Below are 18,294 nucleotides of genomic sequence, written 5' to 3'. Positions count from 1 at the left end.
GGGCTGCCCTGTTCCGTGTCTCAAGGTTTGCTGTAAACCTTCTAAGTGAGGTGACCACCGTACCACTTTTATTTTTTTAAAAAAGATTTTATTTTTAATTAATCTCTACTCCCAATGCGGGGCTCAAACTCACAACCCAGAGATCAAGAGTTTCATGTTGTGCTGACTGAGCCAGCCTTACCACTGCTGACCATAGGAACCAGTTAATTGGTTTGGGCTGGCGATGGTTCTGATTCAACTAGAGAAGGGTCCGCTGTACCCACACGGAGTTCTCCACTGTAGCTGGAAACACTGGTCTGCCTTCGCCTCTTGGGCGTTCCTGTGTCTCAGAGGAAATGATCCATTCTGCTGAGCATGTTCAGAAGAACAGTCTTATTCATTAAAATCAGGAACAGTTTAACAGACTGGTGCTCCTTGTTCTGATCAACAACAGACTTGTGACGTAAGTGTCCTTCCAAAGGTTTTGTCATTAAAAACATTGTTTTAGTTGAAATTGTCCCCCACCTGCCGCCGGAGTCCCGGGCTTGTCAGGACTTTAGGACGTGTGGACGCAGCTCCTCCTCCGGCCTCACTGTGTTTGGTAGGAATGGAGCCACATGGTGGTGCTCATGCACAGTTCTGTGAGCCGGCACTGCAGTCAGTGTCTAGAACATTCCATCTCTCCCACAGTACCTTGTGGCCCCTCTGTGGCTGCTGCCAACAGCCCTGCCTGTGACCGCAGGTCTGACCCGTCTGTGAGCACACCGTGGAAGCCTGCGGTGTGCACTCCCTGGTCTGGCTGCTCTGGGGTCCATCCCTGTTGTGTGGGGATTTCTACCTGAGCAGCTTTCCGGCATAAGAATATAGCACGGTTCCTTCTCCTTTCCTCTGTTGGGGGACACTTGGCGCTGCCGGGGTGCGTGTGGCCTTCATGAGTGTGTACAAGAGGGGACGAGGTTCGTGTGGGAGCGCGGGCAGTGTGCGGGCTTGCCCTTCTCCTGGGTGCCCAGCTGGTGCAGAGCGGCCGGGGCTCCAGACTCCTCCGTGGGAGCGGCCGAGTCCCCCAGTGTCATGGTCCTTTCACGGCAGTGTCCAACAGTGAGGGAGCCGGTGTCCTGTGAGCTCTCTGTGAGCATCTCCTAACGATAGGACGGCCACTGTGGTTTCACCTGCTTGTGGGCCATTTGGAGTTCTGTCCTGTCCTCGTGCTTCACTCTTAAACACGAGGCTTGTTTCTCTCCTTGACTGTAAACTTGCACAGATTCTTAGTTTATTCAGATGTGCATGCGGAGGGTGTTCTCTCCAGGTCTGCTGCTCACCTCTCTGTCGTCTAAAGGCACCTTCTGGAGAGCAGGAGCCTTGAATCCTAGACGAAGGCCGACTCGGCTCCTGCGTGTGTGGCTTGTGTGTCCTGCCATGGGAAATCTTGGCCATTTCAAGTTCACAAAGGTTCTTGGCTTTGCCTTTTTCTAGATGTGTCATACTTTTAGTTTTTACATGGAAGCCTGTGATCCATCCCAGATTAATGTTTTCGTTTGGTGGGAGGGGAGATGGGGGTCATGGTTCCGTGTTACCATGTGGCTCCTACTTGCTCCAACTCTGTTTGTCAAGAAGACTTTGCTGTGGAGTCACCACACCCTCTGAAAACCAGTTGTTCACAGATGGCGTGGATCCGTTCCTTTCCTCTGTCTACATCTGACTTCAGGCCATGATATCTTTTTTTGCCACTGTCTTGGTGACTGTAGTTCTATAAGTCTTGGAATCAGGTAGTATAAGTTCTCCAAATTTGTCCTCTTCCCCCCCAGTTTTTGTTTTTTTTTTTTTTAATTCTAGGCCCTTGGCGTTTCCCTAGAAAGTTTATAATCCACTTATTGATTCCTACACGAGAAACCCGCTGGGATTTGGAATCAGACTGAATCCAGATCAGTTGTGAGAGCAGAGCTTAAGAATAGTGAGTTTTTCACTTCATGAGCTTAGTTCATATGTCCATTTATTTAGATTCGTTTATTTTCTCTTCTATAAATTTATTCACTTTTTAATTCCTTTCGCTTTGATCCATCTGATTTACTCAGTAATGTTGTGAGTTTTCATGGTAAATATCTTACCATCTTTCATCGAATTTATTCCCAAGTTACTTATGCTTTTTTATGTTATTTGTGGATTTTTTTACATCTTGTTATTCTAACTGTTGCTAATATATAGAAGTTCAGTTGGTTTATATGTATTAACCTTGGATAGCTCATTTTTCACTCTCTTACTTTCTTTACCTCCAGAAAGATCAATTTTCTAGAAACTTTGATGTAATTTTGAAAAGTTCACATATTTGCTGCTCGAGTGACTTTATTACAGAGGCTACAAATGTGTCGTGTGAAGTTTGAAATTCACTTGACCTGATTCTAAATTTGGCCATGTTTTCATCCAAGCAGCTACAACAATTAGATCAAGTCTTCACTTTATCTCCTTTGCACACTTTTGCAGGTGAATTTGACACCAATATATATTATGTTTATTGGCGGTCTCAGATCTTTCTTCCTTCTTTTTTCCTGGTCCTTCCCAGTTGAGAGCTGTGGTAAAGAACCTCTTCCTTCTGGTCGAGGACAGTGCTACTGAAATGAGAGGCACAGGTGAGGTCCAAAGGTGTAGCATTCACTGTGGCACTTTTCTGGCTGTGAATCTGAGCAGCTCATTCATAAGCCACCTCTTTCTGCTTTTAAAATGAAGGCTCGTTTAGTTATAAATGACAGAAAGCCAACTCGAGCTCAGGTGAGCAGGGAAAAACAAAGTTCGTTGGGGACGCCTGGGCGGCTCAGTTGGTGAAGTGTCTGAGTCCGGCTCAGTTCATGATCCCGGGGTCCTGAGATCGAGTCCCGTATTGGGCTCCCTGCTCAGCGGGGAGCCTGCTTCTCCCTCTGCCTGCAGCTCCCCCCTGCTCATGCCCAAGCGTGCACTCTCTCTCTCAAATAAATAAAAAATAAAATAAAATGATGTAACTTGAGTTTAAAAACAACAACAGAGTTTGTCGGTCCATGTAACAAGGATCTTGAGAGCACAGTTGGCTCTAGGCATGCTGGCTGAAGCACCCCATTGCTTCATTTCCAGGGGGGAAGGTGGGTGCCTCCAGGCCCAGACATGTCCCAGCAAGAGAGTTCCCTGCCGGCTCTGGCAGGAGAGTCTCAGGGAATCCTGGGGTCGGGCCAGCCCAGGTTGGGATCCCATGCCAGAACCAATCAGTGTAGCCAGTTAGGAAATTAGATGCTCTGGCCAGGCTGGGCTGTGAGGGGCTGCGGAGTTTTATGGAGGTCACAACTTCAAGCTCTAGAATGAAAATGTGTAAATAAGATGCTGGTAACTCAAGTTTAAGTGACGTGGTAGTGGCAGGTTGGGGTTTGGAGTTTGCTCCTGAAAGAGAATCACTAGACTTTGTTCAGTGTGCAAGTAACACACACATTTTAGCCTCTCAGACCTACTTACAGAAATGGCAATTGCTTCGAAGTGAGTTAATGCAGGATTAATGATGAGGAAATGTCTAAAAAGACAGAAGAAAGGTGTGCACGTCCTGTCCCAAGGTCTGCAGAGCTGGCCTTCACAGTTTTCAAATACTCGGCATGCTCTTAGAGTCCAAATGCAGAAATGCGTCACCTGGCCCAGCAAACCCTCAGTAGCTGGTTGAGGTTGGGGTGTCAACAGTGAGCAGACACTCCTTGTCTTTTTCTGTCCATCATATCCAGCTCCCACTCCAGCAGGGCTGGGCCCTTAGGCTCCACCTGGAGATCCCTGCCCATCCTAATTGCTAATGAGTGGCCGCGTCCTCTTTGGTCCCAGGAGGACCTGATAGGCTGGCAGTCTGTGAGGACAGATTCCTGACACAAAAGCCTGGGCCCTCCGCCAGTGGCTTCCCAGAATCCAGAGACGTGCATGTTGGCTGCGTCATCCTTCCCCGTCTCCCGCCTGTACATAGCTTTACAGACAGCGCAGCTAATTCCCGGTGCTGGTTTCCCTGCACCCTGGAGACCTGAGGCCGGCTTTGCTACTAGTCCACATTAAGAGCTTGAGATTATTTTCCCAGATATTTATTATCTTACGTTACAGTCTTTTCACTCTGCTTACTCTGGCGTTGTTCTACCATCAGGAAGGAAAACTCACTCAGACAGTCGGATTTTTTTCTTTGCTTCCTCTATTAAACCACCCCAGAACAACCCTCCTGTTTATCTGTTCGTTGGCGGCATGTTTTTCACACCCAGTGCCCACAGCTCTTCCATTCTCTTCTCCACACTCAGGAGTAGATGGTTCATTTCCCGGATTATTTCCGCCCCATGGACACTCCTCAAGTGAGTGGAGAGGAGAGGAGAACAGCTTTCAAGTCAGAGTTTCCCTTCCCCCAGCTATGTTTTAACTGATTACCTAAGATCCAACTCGTCACGTGTATCGAGTACCTGCTGTGTGCGTGCCAGGCCCTGTGCTAGACTCACAGAAAAATCGCGGGAGACGGGGCTCTTGCACAGAGAACACGTATTAACCTGGTCACTTGATCCCATCAGTGTTAGAAAGTGGCTTACACGTAACTTGTCTTAAAAGGGATCAACTGATTTAAAAACGTATCTGCACCTGTCATACCACACACTGTGGAAGGCTACCTGTATGTCCTAGTGACACTCAGTACTAGCATAGTCTTCTTCATATTTTGGTGATCATGAATCTTTAAATATTTGATTTCTGAAAAACTTAAAGAAGAAACCACAACTTCTCTTTCAGATATGGGCATAGTATGAATTTTGAATAAGAATTTGTTTGAGGGGCGCCTGGGTGGCACAGCGGTTAAGCGTCTGCCTTCAGCTCAGGGCGTGATCCCAGCGATCTGGGATCGAGCCACATCAGGCTCCTCCGCTATGAGCCTGCTTCTTCCTCTCCCACTCCCCCTGCTTGTGTTCCCTCTCTCTCTGGCTGTCTCTCTCTCTGTCGAATAAATAAATAAAAACTTTTAAAAAAAAAAAAAGAATTTGTTTGAATAATTGAATAATTATTAATTTGATTGATCTTTTAAAAATAAGGCATGACATCAAGGTGAAGCTTTACTTCCTTATGTGGCTCCTTAACTGACCCTCATGAAGCAGTTACTTATGAAACCAGTGACAGCTGCTTGTGGGGAGAGACTGGTGCCTGGGGGACCTTTGTCCTCTTTGAACTTTGCACCATGTGGTCTTCCTTGTTCAAAAACATTAAATATTGAGGGGCGCCTGCTGGCTCAGTCGGTGGAGTGCACGACGCTTGATTTCGGGGCTGTGAGTTCAAGCCGCACGTTGGGTGTAGAGATCACTTACAAAATAAATTAAAAATTTTTTTTTAATTTAAAAATATATATTGAGGGGCGCCTGGGTGGCATAGCGGTTGAGCGTCTGCCTTCGGCTCAGGGCGTGATCCCGGCATTATGGGATCGAGCCCCATATCAGGCTCCTCTGCTATGAGCCTGCTTCTTCCTCTCCCACTCCCCCTGCTTGTGTTCCCTCTCTCGTTGGCCGTCTCTATCTGTGTCGCATAAATAAATAAAATCTTTAAAAAAATATATATATATATATATATTGAAAAATAGTAATTTAAAAGTTCCAGAGGACCAAAATAGTAATAATAATTATCTCTGGAAATGAGGATTAATTTTTTCTGCTGATTTGTATTTTCTAATATTTCTACGATAAATCTTGTTTGTAATTTAAGAAGTTATTTTACTCTAAAAAAGGAATTGCTCTAACCTGGTTATAGACTAATACTAATATACAGAGGGACGCTTTTATCCTATTTCAGAGTTAATTCAGCATTTCACTAATTCCTATTTTATTTTCACCTTTGAAACTGAGAAAACTTGAAAAATCACTGAAACAAGTACATAGTTGTGTTTTTTTGTTTTTCATTTCCATCTTTCAAATTGGAGGTGACCATTAAGTAAAGTCCAGGAAATGACTTTCCCTCGTGAATGGAAAATCCGCCCTGCCCTCTGGTCAGGGTTCTGACTTGTTGCAGAGAGAACATCCATTCTGCCTTTATCTGATTCAGGATCGTCCTAGAATAAAAGCTAATGGTCGTAAAGTCCCCTTTGAACACTGGACAGACCTCATGGTGTGGAGGGGCCCATCGTGGCCGCTTCTGGGAGCGATGGTGCATTTCTGTGAATGTCTCCGCGACCGCCAAATGTCGGGGAACATGGCTGTCTTTCTGGCGTGTGTCCCCAGGCTGCTCGGTAGACACTTCAGAGCTAGCACCTTTGTTGTTGTTCGAAATCATTTAAATGGCTCTACTCTGTGGTCTTTTAATTTTTGCGTATTTTGTGTTGGAGACCAGACAGGGGCGACCGAAAGTTCTGTGGAAACCAAGCAAACTGCAGGATCAGGAAAACTGTAGNGGCGGTAGGGGGGGGGGGGGGGGGGGGGGGGGTGCTAAAAACACCGATCTGTTTTCCAAAAGCCTCAATAATTAAAACATTGTGATAGTGTACATGAGCCGACCCTAATACATAACTTCTGTAGACAGTCCATCATGCTGGTCCCCACAGCAGTGACAGAAAGACGGGGATTGATGTGGGGGCAGCTGGGAGTCGGGATCACACGTCCCACGGCAGGCGGGCCACACTCCAAAGCCGGCAGAGCTGCAGGTGGAAGGGCTGGAGGCTGGGTGTCCCTCGTCGAGTGTCAGCAGGGCTGGTTTCTCCCGAGGCTGCTCCCCATGTCCTCACACGGCCTCTCTGGGCCTGCCTGTTCTTCATCCGTCTTTCTGCAGAGATGCCGGTCCTGCTGGCTTCGTTATAACTTCACGGCCTCCCTGGAGACCTTACCTCCAGTCACGGTCACTGTGCGGGCCTGGGGGTGGGACATCAGCCCCCATCACACTCACCAGCTCTGTGTCTGTCTTGTCCCCTGTTCTCAGGACCAGGTGATGTATGAAAGTCTGCAGTGGTCCCTTAGCCAGTGACCCCAGTGACGGCGGGCCCCGGAACAGGCCAGTGCGTCCGGCCGGCCAAGAAGCCCACTCGCCCTGAGCTGCCCACTTGCGACCCGAAGCGGATAGGGCCCCGAATGCGCGTGTTATCCCAGACTGATGCGTCCGGTCAGAGCCAAAGACTCTTCCTGGCTGCCTAGCCGGGCGTGGGAACACCCTCCCTTCTCTTCAAAAACAAGAGAGACGTTTAACTGCTCAACTAAAATAACCAATAACATTTTTTAAATAAAATGTTTATTTTGAAATAGTCTCGACTGTCCTTTGGAAGAGTTGCCATCACAGTAAAAAGAACTTTTCCCCTGAGCCATCTGAGTGTAAGTTCTGCCAGCCTGAGGCCCCGTCACCACCAAATACCGTCTCCCACGCCCCAGGATCTGCTGATTGCCCCTGTCACATGCAGGAAACCAGCCGAGAGACATGGCTGTCGCGTGGGCCCCTGGCTCCTGCCAGGCCTCTCTCTCCAGCTGCCCCAGGTCGTCCTTGACAGAAGGGCCAGGAGTGAGCTGTTGCGTCTGTTCCTGTTTCGCTCGAGTTCCCTCGAAGTCAGAGCAGTTCCCTTCTCCTGACTTCTCTCTGGAAGGTTCCAGCCTGGTTACTTTGTAGAAAGCCCTCAGTGGTTTGTTGGCAGTGTCCTCGTGGTTCCACCCCAGTTACACGACCATGGCAGGAGTTTCACAAAGGAGTGCCGTGTTCTCACTGCATCCTGTCCAGTGGCGCCGTCGGAATTTGTCCCGCTCCTGACGTGGTCCCTGTGATCCCGGGCTAGGGTGGTCCTGCCGGGCTGCTCACACGCGGCTTCTCTGTAGAGGGAGGCGCTGGAAACCACGAGCGAATCCCTTCCTCGCCATCACAGCTAGCTGGTCCTGTGCTCGCACGTGCAACTCTCAGGTTGCCCCACGTCTGGCCCCTTGGGAGCCCCTCCCGCACCTGCGTGCCTTCGACAATTCCCGCTGTGTTCTCAGGGGCTGCGTCTGTGTTGTGTTCACTGTCGTCGCTCATTCATGTGATGGGACGCCGCAGACACCGGGCGCTTGCCTCCTTTTCCTTCCACTCCCCACTCCGCCTCATGCTACAGAAATGTTGGTGCCACTTTGAAGAATAATTGATAGGGGCACCCAGGTGGCTCCGTCGGCCGAGCGTCCGACTCTTGGTTTTGGCTCAGGTCCTGATCTCAGGCGCGTGAGACTGAGTCCTGCGTCAGACTCTATGCTCGGCGTGGAGTCTGCTTGGGATTCTGTCTCTCTCTCTTCCTCTCTCAAAATAAATAAATAAATCTTTAAAAAAAATTTTTTTAATGTTAAAACTTAATGTCAAAATTTTTCCTGTAATTCATAATTGTTTATCTGATTGTATTTATAATAAACATTTTGAAAATTAAGAACAGAGTATCACTATTGAAAGTGAAGGTCATCTAAAACTTAACTACTGTGAATAGGTGAGTATAACCAGAGGCTAGCTGGCCTTCATTTCCTCCCTGTTTTTCCCCTAACACACCGAGCGCTTTGCTCGTATTGTCCTCGCATCCGGTCAGTGTGAGAACTGGAGGTTGCAGAGGTGAGCACTGTTTCGGCTGGCCGGTCGCCTGTGCCACTGTCCGCTCCTGGGAGAACGTGAGCTTCAGAGTTCTGAGCCATCAAGGCCATCGGGACAGAAGCTGCTTCTGGCCTGTCCGCTTGCGTGGGTTGTTGACATGACGGTGCCAGATGATTTCACTGCTGGGAGAGCCTTGCCTCTGAGGGGATGAGGGAGGCTCAGCAGCGCTGGAACTCTTAGGTGTGGAGGCCAGAAGTCCATGTTCTGTCACAGCCCAGGACATTCTATCTTCCAAGACCACAGGGTGTCTCAAGATGGAGAAACTTCGGGTGCCTGCGTGGCTTAGTTGTTGGTTGAGCGTCTGCCTTCAGCTCAGGTCGTGATCCCAGGGTCCTGAGATCCAGCCCTGCGATGGGCTCGCTGCTCAGCTAGGAGCCTGCTTCTCCCTCTCCCTGGCCCCACTCATGCTCGCGCTCTCTCTCTCTCTCTCTCTCTCTGTCTCTTAAATAAATAAATAAAATTTTTAAAAAATGGAGAAACTGCAACAGATAAATTCCAACAGAGGTCGTTAGCTTCTCTTCCCTCTGTCCCAACACCTGCTCTTCCTCCTGCTGTCTTGGTCACCCATGCTCAAACCTTGAAGGCATCTTCAGTTCTGAATGGCAGTCAGGCCTTAGTTAACACAGACGTGTTTCTGCAAGCTTCCCTTCCCTTGTCCTCCCAGGCACTGCCTCGTGCTGCCATTACCTTTCCTCATTGACCACGGTCTGCCAATGGGCCTCCCGTTCCAATCTCATGGACACTGAAACCAGGGGTGCCCTTCCAGAATACTCATTAACCATGTTGAGACAGAGCAGGGACTGGACTCGGTCCCTTGACCCTGACCGCGAGATGTAGCCTCCATGAGGAAGAGCAAAGGGCGAAGACTCTGCGCCTTGAGGAGCACGTCTTACAGGAACGTGGGGGGAGGACATAGCCAGTCTGCACCACCGTGGACCCCGGTGCTGACGTCTCGCCAGCTTTTGCCTTCAGTATCGCGCTAAATATTTAACATGTTAACAGACATGCCACAGCTGGAGAAGCATGACCTTTGGGTGAGCAGGTGCTAATAAATCCCACCTGCACGTGCTTAGCTGTCACAGCTTTCCCCCGACCTCTCCCTGGGGCCTCGGCCCAAGGCCACATTCCTCTGTGCATCTCCCTCCAGCTGGAGCGTGAGCTCCAGCAAAGCCTCGCTGGGAACTCCCATCAGCCTCTCGGTTCTGCTTGGCTTCGGTCGCAGTGTCACTTCTCAGCACGAACTCATTAGTCTAATTTAACACGGCCCTTCCGTGAGGTGACATCAGCCCACCCTCAGCACCTGTCCTCCCGCACCCCCCCCCCCGGACTGTCATTCCAGGAAAGCACATTGTTCTCTGAGCCTTGGCTGGGGAGGTCTCCACCCCCTGGAATGCCTCCTGTGTCTCGTCCCACCCAACGCAGGGCCCGTCCAGGGCCTGAAATACCACTTCCTGAGAAGCTTTGCCCAATCCCTCCCTCCAGCCTGTGTGCGGGCTGAGTTTCATGCTGTCCTGGCCGGTGGCGCCCACGTCGGTTCAGCTCCCAGTGCGAGACCCACGTTCTTCACGCAGCGTCCCGACCCCTCCCTGCATCTGTGGCACTTGACTGGGACTAAGAACAAAGTAACTGTTTAGTTGCATAGCTGAATCACTTCCGGAAAGGAAGCAGTATGAACACGGGGGAGATCTGACATTTCCACCCAAGGTGTCTGTCTACCCAAGGGGCACCCGGTGGCTCCGAAGAGCAGCCCGTGGGACTCTGGGGGTGTGTCATCTGGTGCTGAGTTATTGCCAGTCAGAAGGGCTTCCCAAACACTGTCCCCTTCCCCTCAGCCCCTGAGTGTGTGCTCAAGGCTCTCAGAAGAAACTTGGTGAGAGTTGGGCCTGCGTGAGCGTTCTCTAAAACCGAAGGCTTTAAAAAGAGATGACGGACGATGTCTTACACCAAAATTCTAATTACCTTCTCCTGTGCAGGCAGGAGCACCTGCTCTCCCACTGAGTGAGTGAGCCTGGTGAGTGGACAGGGGGTCCTCTTTTGAGACTCCAGGAAGTTTTGCTGGCTCGAACTTTCTCAGAATTAATAGTGTAGAAAGCAAAATGAGTTTCACCATCACGGGGGGCTTTAGAAGTGCAGATACTGAGTGAAGGAAATAGCTGTGGCACGTAAGAAAATTGTGTTTCAAGGTAAAAAGCCCTGTCTGAAAGGGGGATCAAAGCAAATTAACTCAACAAGCACTTTTGGGTACCTGTTTCATGTCTGCTGGTCTTCAGTTACCTCCTTGATTTTTCCCAGTTTACAAAGAACTTAAATCAGATTTTCCAACCCTCGATTGCCACACTGTTTGTAGTCCAGCTTAGATTCACTTATTAAAAATGAAATTAGGGTGGCTGGGTGGCTCAGTCGTTAAGTGTCTGCCTTCAGCTCAGGTCATGATCCCAGGATCCTGGGATCAAGCCCGGCGTGGGGCTCCCTGCTCCCTGCTCAGCGGGGAGCCTGCTTCTCCCTCTGCCTCTGCCGCTCCCCCTGCTTATGCGCTCTCTCTTTCTCAAATAAATGAATAAAATCTTTAAAAATAGATAAGGAAATAAAATAATGGGTAACATGTTTTTGAATTCAAGCAACTAGTATTGGAAGCCTCAGGCAGTACCCATTCCGTAAACTCTGAGGTTGTGCACAACAGTCGAGGGTTTAAATGGCTGTCCGGTCTTTCTGAAGAGCTAATTGTCGGTCGAGCTCTTAGGGCAACATGGAACCACAAAGGGAACTGTGGTTCCCTCATGGGAACCGTGAGGATATAGTGAAATGTATGATTTGCCTCCTTAGTGGAAACTGTCAAATATATATATAAAAGAACAGCACCATGTGCAAGTTGCTGTTTTTGTGGGTTACCTGGTCCAAATGGAAGGGTGCCCCAAGAGTGCCCTGTGCCTGGCCTGTCTGCCCATCAGCTCGAGGCCAGCCTCCCTCCACCTGTCCACCGCCACAGCTCCCCACCCTGGATTACTTGGAAGTGAAGCTGAGACAATGTATCATTTAATCCATATGTATTTTAATTAAGTGATGTTTAAATGGAGAGGGTGGAGGCAAAGAAACAGCGACTCTGTTGTTCAGCCTGCGAAGTAAAAGATCGAAGGAATCAGGCGAATGAATGGGTAGTTCCGGGGACAGGAAAGAAGGCGTCCACCTCTCTGCAGCAGTGTGGGAAGCCAGCTTGTGTCTTCCAGGCTTTGGAGGACACGTGCCCACGAGGCCGCCCCCCGGGGGTCTGAGTGCATCCCGCGCCACAGCCCTGTGGATTTCGTCTTGAAAAATATTACCTGCCGTTTCCCAAGGCCACAAAAGGCCTTTGAATCATCCATCAGTGTTTCTCAACTCTGGGTTACATAAGAATCACCCAAGGTTTTTCAAAAACACGCCACCTGGGCCTCGCCGCTGACGGGTTGGCTCAGAGTTCCCTGGGTGGGATCACAGTCCCTGGGTGGGGTGTGGGGAACCCTGCTCACACACTCTCTTAGGCGATCCTGATGCCTCCCCACCCCAGGGAAGACCCCTAGAGCCCCACCCTCGCAGTTTAAAGGTGGGGAGCTGCGGGAAGGAACTGCAAGGTAACGAACACACACTAGTGGTGCCCAGGGTGGAAACGCATGGCCAGCATGTTTTCAGGTGACCACAGAAGCTTGCCAGTCTTGAGATGGGGGATGTGATCATCTGGACCCCATTTAAGATCGCTTTTGCCATGGTTTACCCCCAGCAGCGCATGGGCTGTGGCTCCAGTGCCTCTCCTCCAGGTCACAGAGCCGGCCTGAGTGCCATGTCCCTCCGCCCCAGAGAGCGGAGCAGGGCCCGGGACTCCCTACCTGGCCTCCTCAGCACCCAGAAACAGCTCACACACCCCCTAAGGCCACAATATCCTGTGGAGGGCATCAGACACCCAGGTCTCATGTCCAGGTTCCAGGCAGTAAGACTTTGAATGAACCCCCGCACCAGTGCCCATGCAGAGGTCCTGGGGTTGCCATCCACGTCTTCCTGAAGGTTTTCCGCGAGCAGGCCAACACTAACCTGAGTTCTTCCAGACATGAACTTGACCCTCCTAGTCTTCTGCAACCCTGAGCCCAGCGGTGGGCCCTCTTCCGGGAGCCCCTGGGGAGGGGTGGTGAGTCTGGGGCAGCCCCGGGAGACCACCCTCAAGCAGTGTTTTCTACTTCCATTCCTTCCACCCTCCACCCTTCAGGAAACTATCAGGATGTGCTCTACCAAAGTAGGGAGAAAACCGAGGAATGGAAGACTGGGGACAGAGAGCCTGGCCCCAGGAGGGAGGATAGGGGGCCTGTGGGGAGGCAGCCCGGCCAGCCTGCAGCAGGAGCTCAGAACACAGGTCGTCACAGGTCATGAACACAGAGCAACTGACCACCTCCTACCGTGTTTGGAACATGAAGACAGAACATCCACCATGTGCCTGGCCCACTTCTCTGTCCTCTTCTGTCCATTCCCTGGAGCAGTGAGCGCCTCGCTTTCTAAGCACCTCGCTTTCTAAGCACCTAAGCACACGGACTTCAGCCTCTGGCAGCCAGCGCAAGTCTGGAGGCGGAAAGGCCAGAGCAGTCCACTCCCTTCTGAGCATCTTGCAGCCGGAGAGGCAATACCTAATTCACATAGTGCCCCACCATGTGCCTCTGGGGGGCCCCTGGGGAACCCCAAGGAGACTGAAGCCAGACCTGTGGCGACTGGCCATCCGATGGGGCATGAGGGCCCTACAAAGTGAGGTTTGGACCTGCTCGGCTTTTTGAAACGGAACTGTAGGTTTTTTGCAGATCCACACATCCGTAAGACCAAGTGCAGAGAGTCAGACAAAGGCAGCTACCACATGATTTCACTTGTATGTGGAATCTGAAAAACAGAAATAGACTCCTAAATGCAGAGAAGAAACTGATGGTTTGGGTGAAGGTGATCAAGAGCACAAACTTCCAGTTACCAGTAAGTTGTGGAAATGCACCGCACAGCGTGGGGAATACAGTCAGTAACATCGTAACAACATGCTGCAATGGCCGACGGTGAGCATTGTGGAACGTATAGAATCCTCGAATCTGTGTTCTACTCCTGAAATGAATATAACATTGTATGTCAACTATTTTTTTTTTAAGATTTTATTTATTTATTTGACAGAGACAGAGACAGCCAGCGAGAGAGGGAACACAAGCAGGGGGAGTGGGAGAGGGAGAAGCAGGCTCATAGCAGAGGAGCCTGATGTGGGGCTCGATCCCATAACGCCGGGATCACGCCCTGAGCCGAAGGCAGACGCTTAACCGCTGTGCCACCCAGGCGCCCCTCAACTATTTTAAAAACGTTTTCTAATTAAAAGATTTGGGGGCACCTGGGTGCTGACTCTTGGTTTCGGCTCAGGTCATGATCTCAGGGTCATGAGATGGAGCCCCGCGTCGGGCTCCACGCTCAGCAAGGACTCTGCTTGAGCTTCTGTCTCCACCTCCTTGTGCTCCTCCTTGCTCACTCACGCTCTCTCTCTCAGATAAATAAATCTTAAAAAAATTTCTTGATAGTTGTTGGAAGAAATTCCCTGAATGAATAAATAAGAAACATTTGCAGTGATTTAGAAGATACTGTGTTCCTCCCTCCTCAAAATGATTTTGATTTCTGCTTTCCTCAGAGATCTCAATAAAACTTTCATGAAGAACTTCAAAAAAAGAAAGATCCACAACAGTTGGGAGAATGGTCCCCTGTGGGGAGGGCGGCTCAGGGGTCCTCTGGGGGGCGTGTTCTGCTTCGCTGGACATATTTGTATACAACTTGATGAGGTTGGAGATAAGTACCCACCTGTGAAACCATTGCGACAGTCAGTGCCATAAATCTGTCATCACCTCCCGCCCTCTTAATTAATTTCCTTATTTGTGATAAGAACACTTGACATAAGATGTACCGTCCTGAATTTGTAAGCAGACGGCACAGGATAGTTAATAAGCCTGGGCACTGCATAACAGCATCGTCGTTCTCATGGTGGGACGCAGACTTTGTACCCTTGACTGGCATCCCCTGTGCCGCCACCCTCGCTCTGTTTCTGTTAAGATTCTTTAAGCTGTACGTATACATTTTCCGTGCTTTCCTGTATTTATGACATATTTCACAACGAAAACAGGGATTCAGGGATTGCTTTTGGGAAAAACAACATGGCCAAGTGGGCTGAGGCAGGTGATTATCAGGCTTTAAGTCACGGAGCCAACTTTCCGTGTGCGGGGAACGCCTCAGCCCAGCAGAGAGCAAAAGCAGGATTGGCAGAGCTGGGCCCCGGCCGGCCCTGACTCACAGAGCAGATGCGCTGGCCTGCAGGGGATCGTATGGTGTGGACACGTGAGGGCCTGCCTGCTGCGCAAGATGAGATCTCTGTGAGAGTCGTTTTAGCTCAAACAATGCCTTTGTCCCTTCGCTTTTCTGCTTTTCCTTCCCCTGAAGCCATGTCAGGTGTTTGCAGAGCCCATGTGCCTTTGAGCTTTGCTCCCATGGGCCCTCAACGGGGCCTTGGTTTTCGGGGCAGAGGAGCTGGAGGGGCCGCGTGCTCAGCAGGACAGGGTAAGTGGCACGTGCAGGAGCCCTTCTGGCCTCCGCCTGGCAGGTCACAAAGCTCAAAAGGAGGAGACACTTTGGGAATTATCTCAGGTCTCCAACCATGAATGATTCCAGTCTCTTTCTACCTGCGGGGCCTGTCACAGGTTCCCACAGCAGATGAAAATCAGCCAAGTTCACCAGGGGGAGGCCTCCTGATTCGGCAGCGGCCACCGTTGCCTGGAATTAGAAACTGAAGGCAGAAACCTAACTGGGAGGAGAGGTTTCACTCATTTGTTCAACAAATATTTATTGACTGGCAGCTGTGAGCCGGGCTGGGTGCCGGTTGCTGGCAGTACTGCTCTGAGCAAAACCCAAGTCCCCACCGGCACCATGGCCTCTCCTGGGGGTGACCCGAGCACACACAGCACGCCGAGCGGGGGCAGGGGCAGAGCGGGCAGGGGCCGCAGGGGCCTAGTGTGCTGCTGTGCACAGACGGGTCGGACAAGGGAGTGTGCACTGGGCAGCAGGAACCACGGGGCCTTCTCTGTGCGGGCTCTGAGTGTGACCTCCGACCCAGCCCCACGCTGCCTCAGAGACTAGGGGCCCCCCAGTCTAGGGAGGAAAAGCTGCCCACCTATTCCTGGAGTTCCACCAGCTTCGTCATCAGAAGTGTGAAAAAGAGTGACGCCTGGCCAGCCTGCCCCTGGTTGTTGTGCAGCCCCCCAAGGGGCTCGGGGCGGCCGGGTCGGGGGTCCTGTGTTTGTCTGTCCCACCCATGCCCCCAGAGGCCTCTGCACCTGTCACTCCTGTCGGCCTGTGGCCGAGTTTTAACCCATTCGGTTTTCCCAGTACTCCTGGGCGGGCGGTGTCACTGTTGTCCTCGCTTAGCAGAGGAGGAAAGTGACCCTGAAGCGTACAGGAGTTGGCTACAGCCAGACGGGCAGCCGGGCAAGTCTCACCCGCTGAAAATCCCTTTCTTCAAGGAAACAAAGCACAATTATGGGAAGTTTAAAGGTCTAGGGTTTAAATAATGCCCCAAATGTAGTCACAAGGCGGAGTGGTGACTCATCAAAGGAGAGAGGCTCAAGTCCTCGGAAGTCCTGGCTGTGGGTCAGCTCAATGAAGGGGAAGTCCGGGGCCGGGTTGAGTGACCAGCTTGGGAGCGGGAGAGTGCTGTCATACCTGCGCGGAGGACTCTGTGCCATTTATTTTCCTGTGGCTACAGGAATTCCTAGAAATTGACGGGAAGGTGGCAAAAGGGTATTCAAGCCATCCATAATCCCATTCTCAAAGACCACCACTGTAAACATTTTTCAAACGTTTGTCCCCAGACGTTTTGCCTCCTTGGATGGGTTGGGTGGTCTTGTCCCTGATTAGAGGTTAGCGTCACTTCCCCATGAAGTCAGTCTCATGTTCCTGCCCTGCCCAACCCAGCCCCCTGCCTCCTTTCCTACAATCATTCCAGGAGGAGGAGGGGCCTCGGGACAAATCCGTCTGCCTCGCCCCTACCTGGAGGCACTGCTGACAGGGACACTCTCGGGAAGGTCACTCACAGCTCTGCAGGCTGGCCTGACCGCCTGCCAGGCCATTCCGATTTTTGGGACATCCCCTTCTTGAAGCTTGACCCCGGAAGCCATGTGAGGCTGATGGCCAGCAGAGCACACTGGGCAGATCACTCGAGTTCATGGAGTTTCTTTTTTGTCTGTTTTTTATTTCATTTTTTAAAAAGATTTTATTTATTTATTTGAGTGAGAGCACGAGAAGGGGGAGCAGCGGAGCTGCTGAGCAGGGAGCCTGATGTGGGGCTTGATCCCAGGACCCTGAGATCATGACCTGAGCTGAAGGCAGACACTTCACTGACTGAGCCACCCAGACGCCCCTGCTTTGTTTTTGTTAATCTTCTCCTTTGCCGTCGGTGAAAACACCCAGGACTTTCCCACGTGTGCTACTCCATGTGGTCTGTCTCCGTCCGCTCCAGCCACGACAGAGAGACACACACCGGATGGCTTCAATGACTGAGGCTACCAGTCACCATGCTGGATGCCGGGAATCCAGGACCAAGGAGGCGGCAGGGCGGGCTTCATGTTGAGGCTAGAGGTGGCTGCCTCCTTGCCATGGGGCTCACAGCCTCCTCTCTGTGCTCTGGCACCTCCCCTCTAATTTGGGCACGGGTCCCACCTTGGGGCCCTGATACCACCACGATGGGGCCAGGGCTCCAACCCTGAATGCTAAGGACACGCACATTCGGTCTCTGACCCTGAATGATTTTGTGGACCAACTGTCTTCATCAAGAAGGGTTGAGGGCTGCCAACCAGCTTCCCAGGACCCCATTTTGGGATTGTCCACCTCGTGCCATGCTCCCTGCATCCCCAAGCCCCTTGGCAGCCCAGTAAAGGTGAGGGGCAAAGCTCTGAGCCGGTGAGCTCGCTATGCTTCAACAGGAGCGTGGGGGATGCGAGGAGCTGTAACCACGCAGAGCAGGTGTGAGTAGGATGGCCTCAGAGAGAGATGTGCACGTGAAGGAGATAAAGCAGACCCGAGTTTGCGGGGCGCTCTTCTAGAAGGACTTGTGTGGCCACATGAAAACGTGTGTATTCGTGTCCCAGGGCACGGGCCGTTATGAGAACCACAGTTCTGTCGGTCGTGGGGCTCACCGTACTCCAGCATGACTTCATTGTCAATACTTGCGTCCACCATGACCCTGTGGCCAGCCAGGTCCCACTCTGAGGCCTGGGGCTCGAGCCTGTGTTTCTGGGGACACAGTTCAAAGCTCCAGCACACAGCTGGGGCTCCTCCTAGCACCTTGCACAGGGCCCTGCCCACGAGCGGCCTAAGGGTTGTGCTTCTCTCGCATCAGGCCCTCGGCCCCGGGAACAGGGAGGGGACATTGCCAGCCTTCAGTGCCCGGCCTCCTGACCCCTCTGGGGGCCCAGGTCCCCGTTGTGCAGGAACCTTCCCAGGTCTGCCTCAGGGTCTTCTCTGTCCCCAGGAGACTCCGTCAACCAGGGACGGATGGGAGTCGGCAAACATACTCGCTCCCTCACCCCACATGGGGACCTTTAAAACACTCTGTTCTTGTAAACATGGACCCAGAAGAAGACACAGAACCAATGTAGGGCTGCATGAATTGCTCCTGCAGCAGGGCTGCCAAGACACGTCCACCCTGGCTCCTGGGGCTACCTC

The 18,294-nt window shown here is 51.5% G+C and overlaps 1 protein-coding gene across 3 annotated transcripts in view; it reads left to right on the top strand.

Moving 5' to 3' along the window:
• Positions 1 to 18,294, top strand: part of NVL (nuclear VCP like) — a 114,886-nt gene that overhangs the window by 84,361 nt on the left and 12,231 nt on the right. For 2 of the 3 annotated variants that reach the window (XM_011228917.3, XM_034666593.1), the window contains one exon: positions 6,892 to 7,210. The exons of the other annotated variant lie outside the window; for it this stretch is intronic. In XM_011228917.3, the coding sequence (XP_011227219.1) occupies positions 6,892 to 6,936 (45 nt within the window). In that variant the 3' untranslated portion in view covers positions 6,937 to 7,210. Of the gene's footprint in view, positions 1 to 6,891; positions 7,211 to 18,294 lie in introns of those variants that run through there. 3 annotated transcript variants of the gene reach the window in all.

The sequence above is a fragment of the Ailuropoda melanoleuca genome, chromosome 8, assembly GCF_002007445.2.
Source record: "Ailuropoda melanoleuca isolate Jingjing chromosome 8, ASM200744v2, whole genome shotgun sequence".
NCBI classification, from domain to species: Eukaryota; Metazoa; Chordata; class Mammalia; order Carnivora; family Ursidae; genus Ailuropoda; species Ailuropoda melanoleuca.
This window is presented reverse-complemented; position numbering and strand designations above follow the sequence as displayed.